The sequence below is a fragment of the Podarcis muralis genome, chromosome 14 (assembly GCF_964188315.1).
Source record: "Podarcis muralis chromosome 14, rPodMur119.hap1.1, whole genome shotgun sequence".
In the NCBI taxonomy this organism is placed as follows: domain Eukaryota; kingdom Metazoa; phylum Chordata; class Lepidosauria; order Squamata; family Lacertidae; genus Podarcis; species Podarcis muralis.
This window is the reverse complement of record NC_135668.1, coordinates 5,225,993-5,252,896: the sequence shown is the minus strand read 5'-3', so window position 1 is coordinate 5,252,896 and position 26,904 is coordinate 5,225,993. Positions and strand designations below refer to the sequence as shown.

General features: G+C 46.7%; 1 protein-coding gene across 1 annotated transcript in view; it reads right to left on the bottom strand.

Moving 5' to 3' along the window:
* Window positions 1–26,702, bottom strand: part of MYO1E (myosin IE) — a 109,123-nt gene extending 82,421 nt beyond the window's left edge. The window contains exon 1 of the mRNA XM_028707124.2: window positions 26,476–26,702. Coding sequence (XP_028562957.2) covers window positions 26,476–26,478 — 3 coding nt within the window. The 5' untranslated portion in view covers window positions 26,479–26,702. The remainder of the gene's footprint in view (window positions 1–26,475) is intronic.
* Between the last annotated feature and the right edge of the window lie 202 nt (window positions 26,703–26,904).

Sequence of the window (26,904 nt, the reverse complement as noted above, 5' to 3'; positions counted from 1 at the left end):
TCTAAGGCAGTTTCCCATGCTGCCTTCTCCAAAGACTATGAAGACTGTACTGCATTAGTATGGCATATTCACACTGCTCATCAGGTTCCAAAGAATCCAAATCCTGCAACCTGTCCAAATTATGCCTGCTGGGTGGGCCATGGCCCAGTAAGAACATCCTGAGTATGGAGGTGCTGGACCTCCTGGTTGGCATCTACCCCAAGTGCAGCCATGACTCGCTGCTCCTGAGGGACAGACTTATCTCTATGCCCATAAAAGTCCAATATCCAAATATAGCAAGAGAGAACTTCCCTTTTCCTCCCAGCACAATGCAACTGACCCATGAGAGTGTGCAAGGAGACCCTTAAAAGGGCATACTTGCTACCACTGGATTTGACCAGAAAGGCATTGTTGCCATGTCCTGTTGCAGTTGCTGCAGGGACAGCACTCCGCAGTGAGTGGTGAGTAGGCAGCCTGCCTGTTGCTCTGGCAAACAGAGAGGCCAGCTTGCCTTTTGTTTTCTTCCTTGTTTGCACACCTGCATTTTCACAGCAATAGCAACAAAGCTCTGGGGATACTTTTTCATTCCATGACTTCACCTGCTAGAAGGAAATCCAGCAAACCTGCTTAAAAGGAAGTACGTTTAAAGCATTTGGCAAAGGAGAGCAAAGGGCCACTACAGCTGAATTTATTTTCCCAGCATTCAGCAAATCCACCTGAAAATATACATATAACGCCATCAACATACATGGAACTTTATGCAAAGTTCCATAATCAGACGAGTTGCTCTGCTGCCTGAAAAGGCTTCTGTTCTTTTTGTTTCTTTTTAAGTAACAGGAAAAATATTTATGAGTCTTGTCCGTTTCTTTGAGTATCGGAAGTCAAACTATTTAAAAAAAAAAAAAAACACTGGCACAAATGTGAACATAGCACTATCTCACTTTTCTTCACACACCCCACAACATCAATAGAGAAACATACCACATTAGTCCTTTATCCTCCATCCCTCAGTGCCTCCCTTCAAGTACAATATAGATTTGTACTTGAGGGAAACTACTGTATTTTTCGCTCCATAAGACACACTTTTTCCCTCTTAAAATCTAAGGGGAAATGTCTGTCCGTCTCATGGAGCGAATGTGTGGTCCCTGGGGCTGGGGGGGGGGGGTGACCCGGGCTTCCCCCGCCAGCCCTGACAAGCTCTGGGAGCAGCAGAAAGGCTGCCCCAGAAGCCAGAACAGCTAGAGAGAGCGCTGCGCAGCGCTCCCTCTAGCTGTTTTAGCTTCTGCAAAGCCTCCGCAGGACAGTGGGGAGCCTTCATCCCACTGCCCTGGGGAGGCTTCACGCGGCTATGCCTGGCTTTTGCGGGAGGTGGGGGAAGGGACAGAGTGAGGCTCACTCACTTCCCCCACCTCCCACAAAAGCCCCCAAGAGCTGCTTCCCCCCCCCCCCTTGAATTCCCTCCCAAAAAAGTAGGTGCGCCCTATGGTCAGGTGCGCCTTATGGAGAGAAAAATACGGTATATTTTCTATATGCTTTCTTTTTTATTTATTGCATTTATAGCCCACTTTTCCACTAAACAGCTCAAGGTGGCACACATCATTCACTCCCTCTTCATTTAATCTCCACATCAACCCTGTGAGGAAGATTGAGGCTGAGAAGCAGTGACTGGCCCAAGGTCACAACCAGCGAGCTGAATGACTGAGTGGGGAGCTGAACCCAGGTCCTAGTCCAACACTCAAACCACTACACACAGCACTGATTTTAAGTTGTTCCAGGGGAAAACTTTATTTACAACATATTGGTCTGACTTGGACATAGCAGTTAAAAATAAACTATGGTTTAACACGAACAAGCACTAGGGTGCTGACGCCCGCTGCAGTCCCAAACCAGAGGCTGTTCAGAGGCTGTTGCAGGCCCAAACCATTGTGAATGAGCTAGTGCTCAAGGTTTGCTTCTCTCCAAAGTACAAATGGAAGCAAATATTTGTTCTTGGCTTATCCATAGTTTGTTTGCAGGAAACAAACCTCAAGCACTGGTTCAAAGGTAAGAGGAAGCCAGCCTCTGGTTTGTTTCCTCCCTGAGATAGCAAGAGCAGGTGCAGAGGAGGAGTAAAGCAAGGGCACAAGCACTCTTCTTGTTCAATTTGTTAACATTTGGAATAAATTCTGCACGTTTGGATTATGTGGTTTCACAAAATAGGACTACAGCGAATAATAATAATAATATAGCATGCAAAACACGTTTACAAATGTGGAGGGAGACTTGTGTAAAAGTTTATTGCTTTTTTTAAAAAAAGTCTTTATTAAGTTTTTACATCATATATAATGTACATAAATATAAAACAAAACAATTAGAATAATAATAACAAAGCAAATGAGTGTGGGCTAACAAAATTGTAAATCAATTATTGTGTTTTTTTTAAAACTTTCCGGTTACTGCAGAGATGAGTTATGTTTGATGCATGTTTTACTGTGTTTTTATATTTTGTTGGAAGCTACCCAGAGTGGCTGGGGCAACCCGTTCAGATAGGCAGGATCCTACTACTACTACTACTACTACTACTACTAATAGCGATAATTTTATCATTTATACCCCATCCATCTGGCTGGGTTGCCCCAGCCACTCTGGGTAGCTTCCAGCATATCTAAAAACATCAAGTATTAAAAACCTCCCATTACAGGGCTGCCTTCAGATGTCTCCTAAAAGTTGTGTAATTTTACTAATACTAATACTAATAAAAATAGGGGCGCGGGTGGCGCTGTGGGTAAAAGCCTCAGCGCCTAGGGCTTGCCGATCGAAAGGTTGGCGGTTCAAATCCCCGCAGCGGGGTGCGCTCCCGTTGCTCGGTCCCAGCGCCTGCCAACCTAGCAGTTCGAAAGCACCCCCGGGTGCAAGTAGATAAATAGGGACCGCTTACTGGCGGGAAGGTAAACGGCGTTTCCGTGTGCGGCTCTGGCTCGCCAGATGCAGCTTTGTCACGCTGGCCACGTGACCCGGAAGTGTCTCCGGACAGCGCTGGCCCCCGGCCTCTTGAGTGAGATGGGCGCACAACCCCAGAGTCTGTCAAGACTGGCCCGTACGGGCAGGGGTACCTTTACCTTTACCTTTTTTAATACTAATAATAGCAATAATCATGCAAGCCCTTCTCTGGGACTCTGGATAAGTGTGTGTTGAGGAGAGACCCATCAAGTAGCCCCATCAAAACAACAGCTTCCTATTTTTTATTCAGTTTCACCTGGTGTCACAAGTTTTTTTAAAAAACCAAACAATGTCTGCTTTTCACAGATCACAGAAGTCGTCAGAATCAGTTTTACTAATGTTGAAACTTTCCAGCTGGAAATTAAATTCATCTTCAGCATTTCTTCTAAAGGAACAGAAGGAGTTGGTGAAGAAGGTTCGGACCAAATGAAAAGAAGGAAGTTACTAATGGTGTTTTGGCAGAGGACCATCTTTGGTGTTGCCTGCCCAAGTGACTTAACTGTTCCTGCATAACAAACACAATAGTTAGGCTACACCCAGAGCTGGCCGGACTGAATAAGTAACCCAAGCAGCGGTTTGGAAAGGAAATATGAAGGGGCACAGAGGATGCCATGCATAATGGGAGACGCACAGCTCAGAAATCCCTGGCAATGGATGCTGGTGCAGAACTCTCCAGCTCAAACGCTTGCTTAAGGCTTCCCGGTGAACCAAGAAGAAATTTGTATGTAGGTGCCAGGCATGCGTTCCTAGGAGAGAATAAGGGGATAAAAGCCACAAACCTCTCCTTCTGCAACCGACTCATTGGGTGACACACTGCTTTTTTCTGGGGGTACGCAGGGGTATGCATACCCCTAAATATTTTGTGAATCTAAGTTTGGCCTCATTGAGGGTCAGTATTTCAGTCTCAGTAGAAAAATGAAAGCACCCCTAAACATTTTTTTAGGGGGGGGCAAGCACTGAGGTGACGTTAAGCAAGTCTCATACCACAGCCTCATCCACAGGTCTGTATTATGGGAATAATGCCAATTTGCCTTACAAGGCTGCTGGGGCTGATGGGAAATTGGAGTAAAAAACATCTGGAAGGCACCAGATTGGCAAAGTCCACTGTAAGGATTTCCAGCACCAAGTCCTTTGAAGACTTGTACTAGATATGTACCCTGGATGTAATATCCCCCAGGTGATGCCTACCTGTCAATCAGCTGACATCTCCAGTTGGCAACCCAGCCAGATGGGTGGGGTATAAATTATAATATCATCACCACCATTATTATTTCGGGTTGCCATATTTCAAAAAGTAAAAACAAGGACACACTGAAAGTTGTTGAACTCCCAGACGTATGGAAGCCCTCTATTATCATGGCTGTTGTTGCTGTTAGCTGATAGGTGGGGCTCAATCCTACTGGGTGCTGCTTTGCCAGCATGCTCCCTGAAGGAAAGCAGACCCTCCATTCATCAACTGTTTGGCGCTGTGGGGAATGTGCTGGCAAAGAAGGCAGGTGGGACTGCCCACCTGTCAGTCATCTGATGTCATCATGATTTGGCCCACTGGGGCAAAAAGGTTCCTTATCCCTTGCTATATACAGATTCCTATGGGACGTGGGTGGTGCTGTGGTCTAAACCACTGAGCCTCTTGGCCTTGCCAATTGGAAGGTCAGCAGTTTGAATCCGTGTGACGAGGTGAGCTCCCATTGCTCAGTCCCAGCTTCTGCCACCTAGCAGTTCAAAAGCTACACCAATGCAAGTACAGTGGTACCTCTGGTTATGAACACTTCTGGTTACGAGCTCTGCTGACCCAGAAGTAGCTGCTTCTGGTTGCAAACTTTGCCCCAGGATGCGAACGGAAATTGTGTGCCAGAGGCGTGCGCGCAGGGGGAGGCCCCATTAGCGAAAGCGCGCCTCAGGATAGGAATAGTTTCAGCTTAAGAACGGACCTCTGGAACGAATTAAGTTCATAACCAGAGGTACCACTGTAGACAAATAGGTACTGCTGCGGCGGGAAGGTAAACAGTGTTTCTGTGCACTCTTGCACTCATCAAGGTCTTCCGTGCACCAGTAGCAGTTTAGTCATGCTGGCCACATGACACAGAAAGTTGTCTGTGGACAAATGCCGGCACCCTCAGCCTGAAAAGTGAGATGAGCGCCACACCCCATAGTCACCTTTGACTGGGATTAACTGTCCAGGGGTCCTTTACCTTTTTACATTTATATAAAACCTTGTTTGATCATATGAAAACTGCCTAACTTCCCCTTATTCCTGTTTTACACTTATCAGGGAACCTCTGTGTGTTTCGCCCAAAGAGGCAGACCAGAGGAAAAGCTGAATTCTGTAATTCCAGAGATGAAGAATCAACTGCTTGCCCTCCCCTCCCCACCTCGCCCCCAGTAAACTAGCCGGTTTCCTTCTTGTGCAGGACACAGCCCCATTCACATTGTTGAATTAGGATTCAGCTGCCCATCCAGTCAGTAAGTTTCGAGCCAGCCCAGGATCCTTCTCTGCTGCTTTTAACAACATAAAAAAATCTCACTGTGGCTCTTTGCTAAGCATGGACCCTGCAGTGAAGCACGAACTGGCCAATCTGGACTTCAGAGCAGTAAATACTCAGTTACATTAGTAGACCACAGCATAGAGACGATCTTGCAATTAATGTCTATATTTATTACTGTGATACATACCTAACCCAGTGATGCCACACACAAAAATTATCCATTTGGTATTGGCAAAAGGGACAGATGTAAAACATGTGAACTTCTAAGGTCTGGAAAAGAGAATCCCAGCCTGCCTTAGCTATGGGGGTGCCAGCCAGGTTATTTGCTCCAGGTGAAGCTTCCAAAAGGGTGTCATTGAGGCTCCCAGACTCTGTGTGTGTGTGTGTGTGTGTGTGTGTGTGTGTGCGCGCGCGCGCACACACACAAATGCGCATGGCGGGGTGCCAAACTAGGTCTTTGACCTGAGTGAAATAAAGCCTAGTTTTGCCCCTTCCTTAGGACAATATCCATACTTTAAAAATCAATCAATTCTCTTCTCCAGGCTCAGCATGCCCCAACTCTTTCTCACAGGACTAAGCCATTTTCTTCCATAATGGCTACAGAAATCCAACCACTATTACCAGCATATTTAGGGTGGTAATTTTTATTTCATGGTAGGTTCCCAAAGAATTGGCTCATTTTTAAACACATGAATTGAAGAACTGATCTGCACGGAGGAGGAGGATCCCACCCAGCTTTTGCACATTAAATAAGCTCTTGCAACTCAACCACATATTTTCAGGATGAATTTCAGTCCTGAAATTTAAAAGGGATCTGAAATACTATTCATTTGTCTGCTGCAGAGCCAGATGCAAAGAGGGTTGATAAGCAACAGAAGCCAGAACATTTATCTAGAGGAAAAACTGAATCACAAACATTCTTCTGAGAAATAAACCCACAAGGAACATACAAGTCATGTTTAAACTGTATCATGATACGGATCTCAAGAGTATTCAGTCCAGTATGAAAAAGAGAGAGACTGTACTGTGTGCATTGAAAAGAAGCAAAAATGAAGAATGACAATTGGTTTTGGAATTCTAGCTTTTAATAAAGAAGAAGAAGAAGAAGAAGAAGAAGAAGAAGAAGAAGAAGAAGAAGAAGAAGACGAAGAAGAAGAATTTATTATTTGTACCCCGCCCATCTGGCTGGGTTTCCCCAACCACTCTGGGTGGTTTCCAATAAAGATTAAAAATACATTAAAATGTCACACATTAAAAACTTCCCTAAACAGGGCTGCCTTCAGATGTCTTCTAAATGTCAGGGAAATGTTTATCTCTTTGACATCTGATGGGAAGGTGTTCCACAGGGCGGGCACCACTACCGAGAAGGCCCTCTGCCTGCTTCTCTGTAACTTGGCTTCTCGCAGAGAGGGAACCGCCAGAAGGCCCTCGGCGCTGGACCTTAGTGTCCGGGCAGAATGATGGGGGTGGAGACACTCCTTCAGGTATACTGGGCCAAGGCCGTTTAAAAAAATATAGAATAGTGAGTTGGAAGGGGACGTGTATTTCACAAGCAAAGGAATTACAGCTTAATATGTTAAAGTAAGGACTATTAGATACAACATTTCATTTTTACTGCACCCTTCCTCCCAAGGAGCTCAACTCAGGGCAGCAATCACTGACCTCTCTCTTCACAACAACCCTGTGAGGTAGATTATCCAAGAAGTAGAAAGTGACCCAAAGTTACCCTGGCTGAACAAGAATACACCTAAATACGTAACACATGAGACTAAAACTATGAACCAACAGGAAAACCTCAGCCTAGCTTTAGCGAAAGGGAAGAGAAGGACAAAATTCCTCGAGTGTGTTTTGAGAAATATGCATTCTGGTCTTCAGACTATTCTCATCAGCCCAGACTAAGTATTTCCCCTTCACTGCTTTGAGAAATACTATTGAATTGGCTCATTACATAGAGAGGCTGAAGCCTCAAATCTGCCCACCTCACTGGCTTCAAAACTAATGGAATGCAACCCTAGGAAAAATACTCTGGGACAACAGAGGATAAACACATTTATAGGTCAGTTCCTGCCTCTGGAACAGCAATAGGGGAAGAAAGAATGTGGCAGTGGCTCACATTGACTGCAGCTGTTAAGTCTGGGGCACTCAAATATGTACCTTGTAAAAATGAACAAGTCAAGAAATCCAAGAATAAATACAATTAGCTCTGTCCACAACACTAGTTATCTTTGAAGCCCGGAGGCTTTTTGTTTTTTTTTAAATAGCTAGCATAGGCATGCTGTTTTTCTTGCAGAGAAGCAAAACCAAGGCCATTGATGGCAAGCCAATGGAAACAACAGCTAGGGCAGGAAGGCATAGCTTCACAGTCAAATCCTAGCTCAGCTGTGGACAGCTAGCCATCAGCCATTGCCAACCTGGTGACCTCCAGATGTTTTGAACTACAGTCCTAATGTCACATGGCTGGTGGCAAGGGACATTCCCCGCCATTTGTGGAGATTAAACACGAGGCTTTCTGCATGCAAAGTAGATGCTCTACCTCTGCCCTATGGCCCTTTCCATGGGTCAAGTTTTAGAAAGGGAGGCAACACCAGACCATTTTTCACATTCCCTTGATTCAGGACATTGTTCCTTTCTAGAATTAAATGGAGGAAAGAAAAGCGGAACATATGAACATCTGTTTCCCAGTGAGCCACGGCCTCTCTGAGTCACTTCACACATTTAGGGTTGCCATACTCACATGAAGGGATTGTGAATGCTTGTGCATCTTCCACCACATCAACCACAGAGTCCATTATATAATGTACAAATTAGTTTCATTGGGGCATGTCCATATCGTCTTTCCCCAACCTGCAGCCATCCAGATATTTTGGCTGCAACTCCAGTCAACCCTGATCCCTGGGCCAGGTTGAACTAACTGGGCTGATGGGCATTTTAGTCTAAAGAATTTGGAGAGTATTTGGGAAAGCTGGCATATAATGCAACACCTTACAGGGTTACCCAGAAAACCTAGGTAGCTCTCTGCTGCCCTAGCGCTTACAAACTAAAACAGACAGGAGGGAAACAGGGGGAGGTGGAAATGTGGTCATTTTCAATAACACATACTTAAAGCTTGGTTACATTTGGAAATGAGGGAGGCGCTATGAATGTGCTCATTTGGATTATTCTCCCTTCCCCTCCCAAGTCTACACTCTGCGCTGATTTTCATTGTTGTTTTATGAGCAGGATCCAACTCAGGGAAGGAACAAAGCACCACATCAAAGACTCCTGGCAGTCCCTAACAAGAAATAACTCAGAATGCAGTTGGTATTCTCTTGCCTGTCACCAATATGGCTCAATGACACATCCCTTACAAAGATGAAACCATAACATCTCAAGTTAACTCAACATGGGGAATTGACACAGAGAATTAAGAATGTAGCAGGTTTAGAGTCAGGAAATCTGGCAGCTGCCTTGCCATTGGCTTTGTTGTACTCCTGCCTAACAGCCTAAACCTGACAACCATCCCTAAAGCAGGTTATGCCACTGCATCAACCTGGCAGGCAAGTCCCTGTTTATAAGTATCTCCATATCCAGTTAAGGGTTTTCAGTGGCAATTAGCAGTAGCCATGTTACTTTGATTCCACGCTCTGCCAGGAGAGCAGAGCAAGACACTTTCTATTATAGTGGTACCTCGGGTTAAGAACTTAATTCGTTCAGGAGCTCCGTTCTTAACCTGAAACTGTTCTTAACCTAAGGTACCACTTTAGCTAATGGGGCCTCCCACTGCTGCTGCGTCACCACTGTGCAATTTCTGTTCTCATCCTGAAGCAAAGTTCTTAACCTGAGGTACTATTTCTGGGTTAGCGGAGTTTGTAACCTCAAGCGTCTGTAACCCGAGGTACCACTGTATGGGTTTTCTACTCAGATCTGCTGCCTTTTGCTGTGGTTCTTCTGGCACCTTGCAAGATAAGCCCCCACAAACCCTCTCAGGTCAAGGAGAGCAGATCCAGAGATGGAAAGGCTGCAGTTCTATGCTGGAGTTTCTTCTTTGCACACAAAGGGTCCCTGGTTCAGTCCCCACTGATATCCCCCTGTTGTCCAAAATCCTGGAGAGCGGCAACAAACAGCAGCATTCTTCAAACTGGTGCCCTCCAGGTGTTGCTGTCCTACAACTCCAATCATCCCTGGTCACCGGAGGACATCATCTGGGGAAGGGTGGCACAGACTACTGACCCGGGGGTAGTCACTCAAAGCTTCCTATGCTCTTGTAGCTCAGGCTTGAAGACAGCCAGTCATTGGTCACATATTTTTAAAAGATGAACGATTACAGACATTTTTGTAAACTGGGGGGAAAACACCAATTCCTTGTTCTTCAGGCTGTTGCACTGCCACAAGTGGCTGATCTGTTTACTCTCAGACTTATACTCCACCCTTCTTCCTAAGACCCCAGAGCAGGTTACAAGTATGAATACGACATTTAAGACAACAATATAAAATTTAAGGTAGCAACATCTCAACTGTTAAATAAAAATATAAGGGCCAAACTTAAAAGTTTGCACCAAAAAGGTAAGGTTTTCTGCTGTTAAATCACTGGACTGTGACTTGTGAACAGGCAAGCAAATAAAACGTTAGGTGCGCTAGTAGTGCTTGTAAATTTATTCCCAAGCCTGGTACAACTCAACAACCAGAATCTTTTACATGACAACAGATGTCACTCAATAAAAAGGGCTCTCTTGCTCTCTCATGCTAGCACATACCACTCATTTTCTAAAGAGTTCCCCCGCCTCTTTTAGCACTACTGAGGCTGCAACTCCACCCAAGTGCAACAAAGCATTTGCCAAAACTGAGGCCCTGCTTTGTAAGAGCCATAAATCAAGGCTGCAGCCTCCAGACGGCAACCAGCCTCAGACATACAGATTAGTCACAAGGGTGACAGCAGCAAACAATTTATAGATGTTGGGCTCAGCGGACCAGGTGATTCAGCTGACGAGTGCAAGAGGGCTCTGAGAGCCGCCTCTGGCTTCCTGTGTAGAGATGCTCGCAGCCAGTTGCAAGGAGGCCTCTCAGGCCAATGCCTGGGGTGCCAAAACGTCTCGTAGCTGAGGAAGAAGGCGGCTGATCTAAGTTCCAAATTAACTTCTGGAGGAACAAGGACTGGGTTTTTTCTTTCGATTCAGCCAATTTTGTCAGCAAAAACTAGGTTAAAGAAACACATCAATGTAGGTCGACGGTAAGCTCTCCACCACGAGCCAACACAACAGAATCTGCTAGAAATTAAGCCTCTGGCTCTAATTTGACAGAGGTGGAACAAAGTGGAGCAGCAATGCCTCACAGTCGTTCTCAATTGCTGAGGCTGCCAAAAAATAATACAAGCAGACCAAGAAGTTCAGGTCCCTGGTTTAATGGAGTTAGAGAAACTGTTCACATTGGGGTGAAGAACCTTTGGCCCTCCAGATGTTGCTGAACGACAGCTCCCATCAGCCCCAGCAAGCATGGTCACTGGCCACAGGTAATGGGAGCTGCGTTCAGCAGCACCTGAAGGCCCAGAGGTTCCTTACCCCATGCTAACAAGATGATAACTTTGTAGACAGGAAGTCAGGATGAAGGGCTGAAGAGTCTGCCTTGTCATATACCATGATAGCCAAGCATTTTGAAGTGCAATCAATATTGTTGTGCTCATCTGACTTCTCTGAGGTCAGGTTCCCTTTGGAAGGAGGTCACTAGAGGCTTAGTGAAACATGTGAGTTGGTTTACTTACACACACACACACACACACACACACACACACACACACACACTGAACGTAGAGGGAGACACATAGCTCAAGTGCTCAAATAGACCACCAAAGTCCACTGCTCCCACATCAGATCTCTAGGGCAGTGGTTTCCAATTGGCTATTTACTGAGGACCCCCTATTTTTCAAAAGTCAAGCCACGGAAAATTTAGATAACTCTATGATAGTTACCTGTGCAAAGCAATTTTTTGAAGAAAATGTGGGATAGCCCCTAATAAGCAACTGATTTTAGGTATACTAAAAAACAGACCATAAAATTTGTGATATTACCACAAATTGCCTATCCCCACTTGTCTCCATTGCTCCACTACAACTGAGTAATTTGTGTCCCTAACTTGCAAGTGTTCTATATGCAGAAGGCTTTTTATATGAGAAAGTATTCAAATATGCAGGGACGCGGGTGGCGCTGTGGGTAAAACCTCAGCGCCTAGGAATTGCCGATCGCATGGTCAGCGGTTCGAATCCCCACGGCGGGGTGCGCTCCCGTCGTTCGGTCCCAGCACCTGCCAACCTAGCAGTTCGAAAGCACCCCCGGGTGCAAGTAGATAAATAGGGACCGCTTTATAGCAGGAAGGTAAACGGCGTTTCCGTGTGCTGCCCTGGCTCGCCAGATGCAGCTTGTTACACTGGCCACATGACCCGGAAGTGTCTGCGGACAGCGCTGGCTCCCGGCCTCTAGAGTGAGATGAGCGCACAACCCTAGAGTCTGTCAAGACTGGCCCGTACGGGCAGGGGTACCTTTACCTTTATTCAAATATGCTATTCCTTACTTGTAACCTGAGGTGGTACATCTTAGCAAAACTTTGCAGCATCTGGTCCTGCTAACTTGCACATTCAAGACATAGGTGAAGGCTTGGTCAGGGCTTGATAAAGTATTGGTGAAGACTGAGTAGAAAACAGCTAAAATTTTGTAGTAGTATTTTTTTATTATTATTTAGTCCTCCTGTGCCCAAGTTTCATCCCCTGGCTTAAAGAGATTAATAAGTTATATACGGTACTTATTTGGAGTGAGGTTTTTATTCTTGCTGATTACCCCAAAGGAACAACCAGCTTTTTAACTTATTAGGATTCTGCCATACATCTCTTTCCTCCCACCCCCAATTGTAGCCACATAGCTTCCTGCAGAAAACAAGAAAACAACATTCATGCAGGCTGCCTTTTACACTAAATAGACCTGGATGATGTATTGATACATCACCCAGGACTGGGATGAGGGGCAGACCGCAATGGCAGCTTCACTCGGCAGTATATCGCAGGTGAAACCACCACCACTCTTGGCTCCCTCCAACTGGCGCTGGTAGCAGAGGGACTCAGGAGCAGTGGCGGTTCCACCAGCGATATACCACTGAGTGAAGCCACCATCCCACTCTGCCCTCATACTGACAGAGGGAGAAACAAGCTGCATCGGTGAGGCGCAATCTTCTCTCCCATGAAGACACATCAAATGGATAATACTATCTGTCAACACTCTTTAGTTAAACTCCAGTTATTGCTGCACACACAAATCACTTTTTTCTCCTTTTACCCTCACTAGAAATCTCCGTCTGTGTGCACTGGGCTATATTTCCACCATGGTTCCAAGACAGTTATGTGCATAGATTACCTTATGCAAGGCAAAGGGGAAAGTCAGGCACCCTTAAGGAAAACTACCATTGAACATACAGTAGATGCAATCCAGGAACAGAGGGGGGGTGCAGAGGAAAGACTGGCTACTTTTCTTCTACCAATTACCATTCCAGCTGCTTCCTTCATACCCACCTCTACACAGCATTTGAAACCTCCATGGTATGCAGAGGAAAGTGAAGTAACTTACAGGACAATTGGAGCAAATATATCTATAGAATACCAAAGGGGAAAGGATTAGGTCCCCTTCTCTGCCCTTCCTATTTTCCATTTACTTACACATCAATGCTTACAGGGTCTTGAAGGTATTTCTACAGCAAAAAGATACTCTAGTTTTATTTTAACAAGATGACTTTATTGGAGGAGAGGATAAAGTTAAGGATTAGTCCATGGAAAGAAGGAGAGTGGTGGTGCCCCTATCGGTTGTGATCTTCCCCATAGGTATGTGTCGCTAAGTCTCTGGGGACTGCAAACCAAAGCTCTGCATTCAGGGTTTTAACCAAAGCCTACAACCACAAAGCCACCAACATGCAAACTCATCTTATTGCATTTACAATTCTGTGGTTTTAAGACTGTGGCCAGCATAGCACCACATTCAAGCAGGTACGTAATAGGAAGCATTTAACTGTTCAGCCACCTGCATTCTTGGATCATCTAAATTAAAAGTTGGCATGAAGCCTCAGATTTTAAAAAAAGCAGTACAAGTTGTCCCACTTTGATTGATGGACTGCAGACAAATAAGAATAGCAGGGGAAGAGCCCTTTCTCATACTGGCCAACCAGATGCCTCTGGGAAACCAGCATGCAGCACCAGAGCTCAAGAACACTCTCCCGCCCCACGGCTTTCAGCAACTAGGTATTCAGATGCATTATGGCCTTCAACTATGGGGGCAGAGCATAGCTACAATCGCTAGTAGTCACTGATGGTTTTCTCCTCCATGAATGTCTAATCCTCTTTTAAAGCCCTCCAAGTTGCTGGCCATCACTGCATCCAGTGGGAGTGAGTTCCAAAGTTTAGCTATGTGCTGCAGGAAGAACCTTCTGGAGTCTCTGGAAGAATAAACATCTGGCTGCAGTGGCTTCCAAACAGGTGTACAGTCGTACCTTGGAAGTCAAATGGAATCCGTTCTAGATGTCCATTCGACTTCCAAAACGTTCAGAAACCAAAGCGCGGCTTCTGATTGGCTGCAGGAAGCATTGGCTGCAGGAGGCATTCTCCCCTTGCATTCTTGGGATGAACTTCTGTGGACATCAAGGCCTGAAGTGTCCATGTTTGCTCAGTAACTGCAATGTCCACAACACAGCTCTGCGAGAGTGGGAATGGTGTCCCCAGCATAGCCTAAATTGTTGCCTTACTAAGCTATTCAGTGGCTGACAAACAAAGAATATTCCTCTGTTTCCAGAAAGGCAGTCTAACCTTCATGAGCTGCCACAGCTGAGTTGCCGAAATGTCACACCTGTCATCAAAATCAATAAGGCAAGAGAAACACCATCTGAAAAGGTAACCCTGACAAAGGAAGCATTAATAGGTACCAAAATGGATGGCAAGAGAGATGAGAAAACCCTTTATGATGAGTACATATGCACAGGCATAGTGCTCTCCCAAGAGCCACACTCTGCAGCACTTAGGCTCTAAACCAGGGGTCAGCAAACTTTTTCAGCAGGGGGCTAGTCCACTGTCCCTCAGACCTTGTGGGGGGCCAGACTATATTTTCTTTTTGGGGGGGATGAACAAATTCCTATGCCCCACAAATAACCCAGAGATGCATTTTAAATAAAAGCACACATTCTACTCATGTAAAAACACGCTGATTCCTGGACCGTCTGCAGGCCAGGTTTAGAAAGCAATTAGGCCCGATCTGGCCGCTGGGCCTTAGTTTGCCTACCCATGCTCTAAAATGTGTGTTACATGGACACTGCATTGAAGAGGCTGCAACCCTGAAATGTCAAAGAGTTTCTGCTAGAAAAGCTACTGTAGGAGATTACAGTGGTGCCTCTAGTTACGATCTTAATTCGTTCCGGAGGTCCGTTCTTAACCTGAAACTGTTCTTAACTAGAGGCGTGCTTTCGCTTATGGGGCCTCTTGGTGCCGCTGCGCCGCCGGCACATGATTTCCGTTCTCATCTCAAGGTAACTCTTCCAAGTTAGCGGAGTTTGTAACCTGAAGCTTCTGTAACCTTAGGCATTTGGTACTTGAGGTACCATTGTATTATATTAGAATCTGAACATTATTTATTTGTTTAATGCATTTATATCCCATCTTTTTCTCCCAAAGGGCTCAAGCTGGCGTACATGATTCTCCCCCTTTAATTTAATTCCCCAAACAATCCTGTGATGTAGTTAAGGCTGAGGGACAATGACTGGCCCAAGATCACCCAGTGAGCTTCATGGCTGAGTGGGGATTTGAACCCTAGTCTCTCAGGTCCTAGTTCTACACTCTAACCACTACACCACCAGAAAGTATTCAAAAAATTGTTGCTTAAATGCAGTGGGCTGCAAGTGCTTGATACCTCAACAGTAAATGCTGCAAGTTTGGAAACAGATGCAAAGGGACTGTTATAGATTGTGCCCCACGAAGGTAAGGGGCATTAACCCTTTTCCGCTGCACCTGTGATTTGAACTAGGGAGGAAAAATCCCATTGGTGCCAAGGGGAGCTTTCTTCTTCATGCAAACAGCAGGCGCAGGGACCCCCAATCCAATTCAGGACCACTGTGTGGACAGATAGTTAAACCCCCCACCCCACCAGAGTTCTGATCCATGTTGGGTTCTCTGAGCCTGCAATTTATACATTAAATAATCACTCCACACTTTGCTAATTACATCATCTAGTTTGGCCTCTGACCTAAAAGGAAATGAGCTAAAGTTGAATATGTTTATACAACACCCCACCTGATCCAGACATCAAGGCATTAAAGGGGCAAAGTTCATAGACTTGCATTTAAGGGCATCAGTTTCATAACTGTAGCACAGCAAAGGCATTTGTGGCTGTGGCTTGGCACCCACCATGATCGGGGGGCGGGGGGAGAGAAAGAAAAGACCCTTATGCAAGCTTATTTACATGAAGCTTCCAATGTACTGTTGAGCAGTAATTCATGCTTCATTTGCAAAGGGAGTCTCAGTGCTGAGCAATCCACCCACCCAAACAGCCCCAGCCAAGTTAACTCCACAAAGACTGCAAGATCCAACCTAACTGTCCTGCATGTCTATAGGGGGCATGGAACCCAAAGTTCTGCTGATGGATTCTCAGAAATAGGTCCCAAATATTTCAAGGGATCCAATTCCAAATTCCATAGAGCTTTCCAGCTGCCAATCCAGAGATTCTTCCTGTAAGCTTCAAATCCAGAGCTGGATCAGAAGAGACAGCAGCAGTAGCTCCTGGGACCCTGTTTTATCTTGTGTACTACAAAAAGTGAGACCCCAGGAAGTGTGCAGGAGATAGGATCAGTGTGGCAAGAGTTTTAAAAAGAAGAGACCAGGCTACACATTTATGTGCACAGAACTGCAACTTTATGAAACAGATGTATTTCACACAAATATGTCAAGGTTTGCTTTTTTTTAATGCAACGGTTCTGTAGGATCAGTATTGCAAAGGAGATGTTTTCACAATTTTTGGCTCTGGGGAACCTTTCACTGATCAATCCATCTGCTGTGGAACAGCTACATCTTGGACGTGGAGCCTGGAACATTCCATATACCTAGTTCACAAATGGCCAGCCAGAAACCACCATCAGAGTCAAAGCTGCAAGAGGCATCAGTCCAATTGACGTGAGGAGCTCTTAAGACATCCAATACAGCTGCCATAAGAAACTACCTACTGGGTAGGACACCAGTATCTATCTAGCCCAGTCCTGTTTATCTGACTCGTAGCAGCTCTCTAGGCTTTTCCCAGGTCTACAATCAATTTTTCTTATTTTTACTGGGGATGGTGGGGACTGAACACAGGAACATCTGCAAACATGAGTTCAAGTACAGCAGAAACATGTCCACGGTTACCATTCTGATCGTCTAGGTCAGTGATAGCCAAACTTGGCCCTCCAGCTGTTTTGGGACTACAGTTCCCATCATCCCTGACCACTGGTCCTGTTAGCTAGGGATTATGGGAGTTGTAGTCCCAAAATAGCTGGAGGGCCGAGTTTGGCCACCACTGGTCTAGTTGAAAATCCACCAATTAGCTCCCAAGGTAGCCCAGGGCTGCTGAAAACACAATTTGAAGGTCACTGCTGTAAAGCTAATATTACAACACCTCTGGGCCTAACTGCACATTTTGCTAACTGTCTCCTGTTTTTCTTCAATTAATTGCATGCACAGGGGGCAGGAATTGGGATCACAGTACACAGAGAAATGGGAGGTTTATACTTCCCCTCCACAGGCTTAGAAATATTCCCATTGTTTCAAATAGGATTTTTCTCTCTCTAAGCCTTGTCGCTGCACTGTTGATCAGGGGTTTTGTGTGTGTGTGTTTTTTTTAGCATGGGGTGGTGACTAGGGAGGGAAGGGGGTAAATCTCTCCTCCCTCCCTCTGTGCTGTGTTCCTGACAGTAATTTGGAGGGAGATATGCCTGCAATTAATTAATGAAAAACAAGAGCCAGAGCTACACAGTATGCATTAAACATAATGTGGAGCTGAACCCTTGGCATTGGAAGGCTCCATACATTGTCTTGATCTGCCCCTTGATCTGACACCTGTAGGTATCTGTATCAAGAAGTTTTTAATGTTTGATGTTTTACTATGTTTTTATATATGTTGTAAGCCACTCAGAGTGACTGAGGAGTCCCAGCCGGATGGGCAGAGTATTATTATTATTATTATCATCATCATCATCATCATCATCCCATTCCACAGGTAACTGCTAGCTTGCCAGATGGTTTCACCCTGAAAGGGCACTGTGTCGGAAAAGAAAAGCAAGCACTTCACGTTTTATTATGCAATGGAAGATCTATTGCAGTGGATAAAAAATACGGACAGATCTGTTGCATCAGCAAATAAAAAGTGGTGCTGCGGTGCTCAGACTGCTGTGTTGGGGCACCACTGTGCAGGATGCAACGGCAGCACAAATACTTAGAGAAGACACAGCAGCCCAAAAGAGAATCGTTGGTTTCCAGTTTTAGGTTGGTTTAGGACAAGGGTGGGCCAGTGCACTTTTCAGAAGTGCAAAAAGGGACCAGTGCCAACAATCTCATATGCCGCACACAGACCAGATCTGCTTCAACCACATGTTACACCAGACCCATCAGCTCAAGATTTCTTCAGCCATACAAAACTACTTTGGAAGACTTGACAGATTGTGGGGAAAGATTACCAATAGAAGTAATTGTTTCAGTTTTGGGATGTTTTTCACAGTGGCAGACTGGGAGATGAATACATCTGGCCCCCTGGAGTATAATTCCTCAAGGCACCTATCACCAATATAGAATCAGAATAAGCAGCCTACAAGTCAAACCATCCGCCCATTTATGTCAGCAGTGGCTATCCACTATGCTTTATTATATAGGGCTCAGATTTGGACAGGCGCTCACCTTGGATCTACAGAAGCTGTTCAGTCGAAGTTCCTAAGGCAATTTTTTTCTGTTCCATTCTGTGTTCCAAATGCTTCATTGCGCTTGGAGGCTAATCTCCCCTCTGCTGAATTACAGATTTGGTGCAGGACATTTAATTATTGGCTTCAGCTAAATTTAAACCTCACCAGTCTACCACCCTTAGTATAACAAGATTGTCATGAGAGCACTTGGACTAAAATTGTCAACCTAAAGCTTTACTTTTCTGCTTTATCACCACAACAGTTATTAATACTGGGCTTCAGTAAAGCAAATAATTTAGTGACAGAATAATTTCTCCACGATAAGGAAATTTTGTCCATGGTATGATTATTTTCCACCTTGTCATTTTGATACATTGGCACCCTATTTGCAAAATTTAACAATTCCAAAATACAGATGCGCTTTGACTTACACAAGATTAAATATACTGTCCTCAGCTGCACTTGAAAGTCAATTTTTTAAAAAATCCGCTGGAAAAACGGTTATGTCCATGAGGAGATGACAGTATTGACACATGCTTCTGGCTTCCACTCTTTATAAAGATTTGAGGGGTGAGGTTATTACCCCTCTACTACTATCCATACCAGGTCGCCCAACCATTGCTACTGTGTCCTTTCTTCTAGCAAATCAAGGTAATCAGGTGACAGCAAAAACTGTAAAAATTTTAGCTGGGAAAATTAGAATAAGACCTATTATTTGATTATTGATGTAAACCTCCAGAATGTATTTTGTAAAGTTAGGTTTTTACCTCTATTTTCAGTACACTGTATTTTATTTTATTGCTATGACTAGTGGCTGGTGAAAATAAAGGTTCTTCTGATTCTATGTTTTTGACCTGTTTTTATTAATAATATCTAGGTACAGAATAATAAAAAATGTCTTCAGAAGTACAGATATTTGTCAGGCTCTCTACTATTTCAGAGTCTTACCCAGCCCTAACTGGAGATGCCAGAGCCTCCTGAACCTGGAAACATTTTCCATGCAAAGCAGGCTTCATCGTTGAGCTATGTATGAAGGGATGGTTCAGGGGTCAGCAAACTTTTTCAGCAGGGGGCCGGTCCACTGTCCCTCAGACCTTGTGGGGGGCCGGGCTATATTTGGAGGGGGCGTGAATGAATTCCTATGCCCCACAAATAACCCAGAGATGCATTTTAAATAAAAGGACACATTCTACTCATGTAAAAACACGCTGATTCCCGGACCATCCAAGCAATGAACAAAAGGGAGGGTGGGTGGGTGATCCGACGAAAACCAGCAGCAGAATGAAAGGGAAGTGCTGCCGTGGCCGCATTTGAGCAACTAAACCCCGCCCCCAAGCCTCCACCTGATTGGTTGGCTACCTGGGTTGTGGCACAGCAGTCAGGCCAGCTGGGCAGGGGCCGGAACGCCCCCTGCCAACATGGGAAATGGCTCCTGATCACAACTCCTCCCCTCTATAAGGAGGAGAGGCTTTGTGATTCAAGGACCCGCCCACCACCTGCTTAGGGATAAGAAACACACATGGGACACAGTATATTAGGTTAATGGGCTAAAAGAGGCCACAACTTTATTGATTACAGCATGTGAGAGGTATTGGCTTAGGCATTGGATAAAACAACAGAGCGTGACTCCACCCCCTCAGGAAGGGGTGAGTCTAACAAGGGTTAACCACCAGTGGGAGGAGCCTGTTGATGTAACTGCAACTGAAAGCTCCCCTTGATGTCACCAGGCGATTGGGCCAGATCTGGCCCCCGGGCCTTAGTTTGCCTACCCATGGTTGAGAGTGACATAATCACAATAACAAATTTTGCAGTAAAAAGGTCCAGTCGTGACCGACTGTGGGGTTGCGGCGCTCATCTTGCATTATTGGCCGAGGGAGCCGGCGTACAGCTTCCAGGTCATGTGCCAGCAGGACTAAGCCGCTTCTGGCAAACCAGAGCAGCGCACGGAAACGTCATTTACCTTCCCGCCGGAGCGGTACCTATTTATCTACTTGCACTTTGATGTGCTTTCGAACTGCTAGGTTGGCAGGAGCTGGGACCGAGCAACGGGAGCTCACCCCATTGGGGGGATTCGAACCGCCGACCTTCTGATCAGCAAGTCCTAGATTCTGTGGTTTAACCCACAGTGCTAATCTTAATCTAGGAGCAAGGGAAAGGAAAAAGAAAGAGTGAGAGATTCAGATTTTCTACCTCAAGTGTCAAAATGTCTTGGGTCAACCTGGATTACCAGTTTAACCTGCAGCACAACATTTTTCTCTATCAGTCCTATGGTTGAAATAAGATGCATTCAAGGCTTCCACCTGACCCCCCTGCCTGCCTGCCAACAGCCCCAGGGCCAAAACAACTAAAAGCAATCACACCGGTGTGTCCTGAACACGGCTTTGCCTCTTACTGACTTCAGAGGAGCTTGTTTAGTGGGGCTGGTAAAATCCCACAAACACCAGTAACCAGTGTGCCCAGCGAGATCCAGGCTCTATTGGGACTTGAGGTGGACTGAGAAGCAGCCATGGACACTGATCCAAGTGGAGGATGCAGCACAAGCATCTCACCCAGGGCAGTCTGGTAGCATCTTGTGCTTCATGGCTCAGACTAAGGAGCCCTCCATCCAGACAGGCGGATTATTCTCACATACGGAATCCGTTCCAGAGGTCCGTTCGTGAGTCGATCCGAGTTGCTGTTAGAAGTGCTGTTCTGCTCGTACGCATTCGGTGGCAGCGTCATTCTGCGCATGTGCAGATGGCAGAAGCTGCTTCTGCGCATGCGCAAATCGCAGCAAACCCAGTATTTACTTCCAGGTTTGCCGTGATCGCGAGTCGAATTGTTTGCGAGTTGAATGTAGAGGACAAGGCTACCAATGGCTACTAGCCACTATGACTAGTTGCTGGGAATCGCAAGCGGGCAGAGTGTGGTTGCACTCATGTGCAGCTTGCAGGCTTCCCACAGTGAGAACAGAATCCTGGACTAGATGGACCATTGGCCTGATCCAGCAGATTCATCTTTTTTTCTTATGTTCAGAGGCTATGGCTTCACAGAGGCCTGTAAACCCCCACTGGCCTCTTGCATCACCTGCCCATGGCACCACCAAGTCAGAGGTGGGGGCATGTGACAGCTGGAGGTGTGGAAGCAACCACATGCCATGGTGGATAAGGGTTAATTACAGACTCAGCTATTAGACACCACCATTACAGGACTGTATGCTTTAAAACAGTAATCCAATACAAGCCTCCACAAGTCAACTGTGCCAATGTTGTGCCCTCCAGATGTTTTGGACCAGCTAGTAAAGCTATTTTCCCATCAACCATCATACAACCTGGGCTGGAGGTGATGGGAATCATGGAGGACACTAGATTAAAGATGGCTGTCTTCGATAAGCAAAAGAAATCTGATGGATCAACTCATCAGATGGATCAACTCATCAGGTGGATCAACTCAACTCAACTCATAAGCAAGGAGGGATCAGAAAAAGGTCTACAAGTTTTCGCAATAGATGTGTTGTATTTTCTCTCTTTTTTTCAGAATACCATGTTCTCTCTGTCTTCAAGTGTTTAAAAAAGATAGAGGTTATCAGCCTACAGTACTATTTTCAAACCAGCCCTCCTGCAGACACCTAAAAGTTAAGCTTGTCTGACAATCTAACCACCTGGAAGCTGTTTACTCTCAAAGCAAGCGACTGGCCTCTGTGTGGGGGCTAAACCATCCTTGAAGGCTCAAGAAGCAGCACATGTGGGGCATGGGTGCAAAGCATTCCCAATGGGTCACCTTGTGAGGAGAGAAGGTTCATGCCGGGCAGTGTTCCCAAAACTTATAATAATTGCATACCCCTTTTGAGAGTTTAGTCTTACCCCTTCCCAGGCAAAGACATGGGGGGGGCATTTTTAATAATAATATTTTATCCAGACTAGAGCAAATACTATACATGCGGTATTTTTAAAAATAAAAGTCTGCCCTATATCCTTTGAAATCCTTTCACATACCCCTGGAGGTATGCCTACCACACTTTGGGAAACACTAGTGCAGGGCATCATTATGGTGTCAGAGCAGATTCCAAAAGCACTCCTAAGTCAAGCCTCAAGGTTAGGAAAAAGTCACGAGTGATGGCTGGCCAAAGAAAACAAGAGAAAAGCTTCCAGTCTCTTCAACAGATAAAACAGGCAGCCATAGTCAATTAGAGGAATCTGCTGGAGCAGCACAGAAAGTTCCATCTTTTCCCAGCATCCTGGTTTCCTACCAGGTGCCTCTGGGGATCCCATGAGCAGGGCACCAACTCAGGAGTCTCTTCTCCCCCCACCCCCGTTATTTGCCTCCAGCATCTGCCTCTATTTAGCCTGTGAAGAGGAGAGATCTCCACTGACATTGATCTGTCTAATCCCCAGTTTTTAAAGAGTTGGGGGGAAGCCCAAGTACAATAAAAGAATAGCAAATAGATTGTTCTGGCTGTCCTTACAACCATCTGACCAGGCAGTCCAGTGCTCCTATCTACACTGCATAGGTGAGGTAACTGAAACATAACCCTTTGTGTAAGACAGAGCCCTAGCTACGGGGGGTAGGGGAGTGGGGAGAGGAGGGCTAGCCAGTGTTTTTGCCCCGGGTGAGGCTTCCAGAAGGGCACCATTGAAGCTCCCAGCCTGTGTCTGTTCATGTGTGTGCAAATGCACATGGTGCCAAACTGGGTCTTTGACCCATGTGAAATAAAGCCTAGCTTTGCCCCTACATAAGGCCACAGAAGTCCTTAAGTTGCAAAACACACTGCCAACTCACCACTGCTGCCCAACAAATGAGGCCCAGGTGGCAGGCCTGACTATTTCACAGAAGCCAGCATTGACAAGATGGTCATCAAGCCTCTAGTGATCTGCTGGCACAGTGGGCTTAACTTGGCACCAGGCCACACACTGTACTTGAGGGATGGGCTTTGGTAATAAATGTAATGTCTAAGAGCAGGGGTAGGCAACCTAAGGCCCAGGGCCGGATGTGGCCCAATCGCCTTCTCAGTCTGGCCCGCAGACAGTCCAGGAATCAGCGTGTTTTTACATGATTAGAATGTGTGCTTTTATTTAAAATGCATCTCTGGGTTATTTGTGGGGCATAGGAATTTGTTCATTTTTTTTTCAAAATACAGTCCGGCCCACCACATGGGATGATGGACCGGCCCACGGCTGAAAAAGGTTGCTGACCCCTGCCTAAGAGACATTGTTTGAAGCCTCAAAGACATTGTCGGGTGCCTTTTTCAGACCAGCTGCACTGCACAAAACAGGAGCTGCACCCCAGAATCCACTGCAAAGTATTGTCGGCTTCACCTCTTGGGTAACATGCTGCTTCACCCCTTAAAATCCAAGTCAAGCAACCACTTGACTTCCTTGCTCAGTTGGGTCAGCCACAAGTGTTTGCTTCAGCTTTGGAAAGGCAGACAGGCTTTAGTGGCTCCTTGATCTCCTAGAAGACTCAACGGGTCTTGTGAGGTAGGTGTTTACTTTTCCTCATATGCCAGCAAAGGGTGGGAGGGGGGCCCAAATTCCTGAATGAGCATATGGACAGAACAGCTTCTATGCCTTCACGTCATGCACCTTCCACCTCAAGCCAAGACAGTCCAGCTAACCTTGTAACTATGCCAACGCCCAGCATTCAAGAAAGGCATTCATTTGAGCCTTGAGGACACCAAGCACCTTCTTACATATGCAGGAATCCTGCCAGCTCCACCTCCAGGCTCTCTGACTTTTGCTTTCATGTGGTAAACAAAGAGCTCTCCAGGTAACCCATCCAACTAGTGAATTGTACTTCCTTCCTCCTTTCCACCCACCTTGTGCTATAAAGAGGAGAAGTTGCAAGCAAACCAGAGCCTCTTTAAAGGACAAAAATAGTGACAGCTGCCTCACCAAAAGCTGGGCCATCATCACCAACATGTGGCTTACCCCTGGCCTCCAAGTTCAGTACCTTTGGAGAGAAGAGGTAGAGACTTCTACATGCTTCAGAAACTGGCACTGGCTCAGAGAAAGGAGACGAAATAGAATGGACAGCTCTGAAAAAGGCGCCATCATCAATTTCTAAAGGACAATGAAAAGACAGGCAGAGGTATCCATTCCACTAGTGGGTGGTCATCAGAAACCCAGAAGTCGCTGGGAAGACCAACAGTTTAAAAAGCCTTGCAAATCAGCAGAACACCCAGAACAGAGTCAGACTGCAAAAACCAAAGAAAATTTGGGGACTTCCTTCCAGAAGTACTGAGAAATAATGCAAGAGAACACCAAAGAGGAAGCCAAGAGCCAGGAGAGCATGTTCTGGAGCATGCTCATGGGCCTGCCCAGAACATTTTGATGCCAAGAGGTGAGAAATCCAAGGGGCACTTCACCACCACCGCCCCTCAGAAACACTAGACCCAATCTTGCAGGAAATTCTCCTCCACAAGCCCCATTGAAATGAATCAGAGTTGCAGCACAATGGAACTTATGCAGGAGAACTTTCCATAGTAAGACTGGACCTTACGCATCTCTCCCATTCTGAGACACTTACATATGGCCAAAATCCTCATGGTAGGCAGTAACGAAGCAGAAGCAACCCGAGAAAGCACAGCATGTGAACAAGGATCTCCTTTCTGGCAAGGATCCAGCAAGGCATTGAAGGAGGAGGGCAGCAGAGCCCCACACATCTGCTGAATAAGTTGTAGCATGAGTAATTTGGGTGGTAAAGCTTCTCTCTGCTTCCTTCTCATGCCAGGCTAACCACCCCCCATGGAAATTCAGAGCAGATGTTCCCCAGCACCCTCCCACACACTGACACCCCTCCTCCTTCAAAAAAAGCACAAAAGTAGCTCCAGCAATTCCTAGTCCAGTCTTCACAAACCAGGGCACCAGGCTGCAGGGGGGACTGACCACAGTCAACAAAATAAATCTGATGGCAAACCCTCCAAGTGTCCCTATTTTCCAGGGACATCCCTGAATTAGAGAAGCCGTTCCTGTTTCTGATTTGATCCCGGAATGTCTCGCTTTTTCTCAGGATGTCCCTATTTTCATTGGAGAAATATTGGAGTAAAGAGTTATCCAACCTGTGAGCCGCCTGAAGGCAATCCTGCCCTGTATATGGAAGTTTTTTTAAAATAAATGTTAACTGTTTTATGTTTTTAGTATATGTTGGAAGCTGCCCAGAGTGTTGGGGCAACCCAATAAGATGTGTGGGATATAAATAGTAAAATTATCATTATGGAATGGGATGTCCCTATTTTCACTGGAGAAATTTTGGAGGGTATATGATGGATCACAAGGAAGAAAAGGTGTTGTTGGACTAAACTTGCCTCAGCCCAGCCAGCACAGCAGCGCTAACTCCAGCCCCAAGCCATGCTGCCAGGAACTGATGTGAGTGTTGGAAAGCCAGAGCACAAGACCAAGGACCTGCTTCCTAAGGCGGACTGATTCTCAAGTGTCTAGTTGGAAGGGACCCCAAGCATCATCTAGTCCAACCCCCTGCCATCTCAACATGCGATCCTCCGTCCAGTTTGAAACCATACAGAACCCTGCTTAGCTTGGCCCATGTGCACCACCGCCAAGGGGTAGCCAGCATCCTTCGCCCCCTGCTGATTTTAACCGGCCAGCTCCTCGCGAGAAGGGCCTGTCCAGCCTTCGCTAAGGCTCGCGGAGCTCAGAACAGCACGATATACGCCAATGACGTTCCAGACACCAAACTACACCGCGGCACAAAAGCTTCCTTGGGCCAGAATCCACTCCAACCAAGAGGGAGAGAAACAAAACAAATGTGCGCAAATCCGAGGAGGCTTTTTCCTGAATAACTAACTGCCCGGTGTTGTTGTTGCTTTTTGGGCGGGGGATAATTGGAAGGTGCAAAAGACACAAGAATATATTCGGTGGGCGTGTGATGCCTATATTTCTCTGGCTTTCCCTCCGCCCTGGCTACAAACAGAGCTTCGGAGCTTCCCCGCTCTTGCAGAACCAAGCGAACTTCGCCGCCCGCGACTTTCCGATCTGGCCCCCAAACCGGGCGGCGAAGGCGGCAGGGGAGGCTTGGGTCCTCCGGGCGCGAAGAGGCCGCGTGCGCTACGAGCCGAGCGCCCCTGGTACCCCGCGGCCGAGGCCCAGCGAGGCCGGCGCCGGCGCTCTCGGGACGCCTCACTCACCATGGCTCGCTGGCTGGCCGGCTGCGCTCCGGCTCCGGCTGCTGTCTCGCTCACTGGCAGGCTGGGCTCAAGGCGCTCCGGCCCGAGCGCGGCGGTGGGGAGGCCGGCGGGGCGCCCGCGCCATCACACAGCCAGCCGCCGCCGCCGCCGAGTCCTGAGGGAACTTTGGAGCCGGCGCGAGTGGAGCTGGGCGGCGCCTCCTCTCCGGGCTCCTCCCGCGGGCCCGCCGGCCGCGCCTCGTTTCCCATACAAGGCCGAACCGGCGCCGGCCCGCCCAGCCTGCGCGCCCTTTCCTGAGGGGGAGCCCGGCGTGGAGCCAGCGCAGGCGGGCGGGCGAGCGGGCGGCTCCGCTGAGGGAGACGGCTCCGCGCTCCTCGAGCGCTAGGCGGGAGCCTACTGCCCAGTCCGCGCATTACAGTCCTGCCCTCC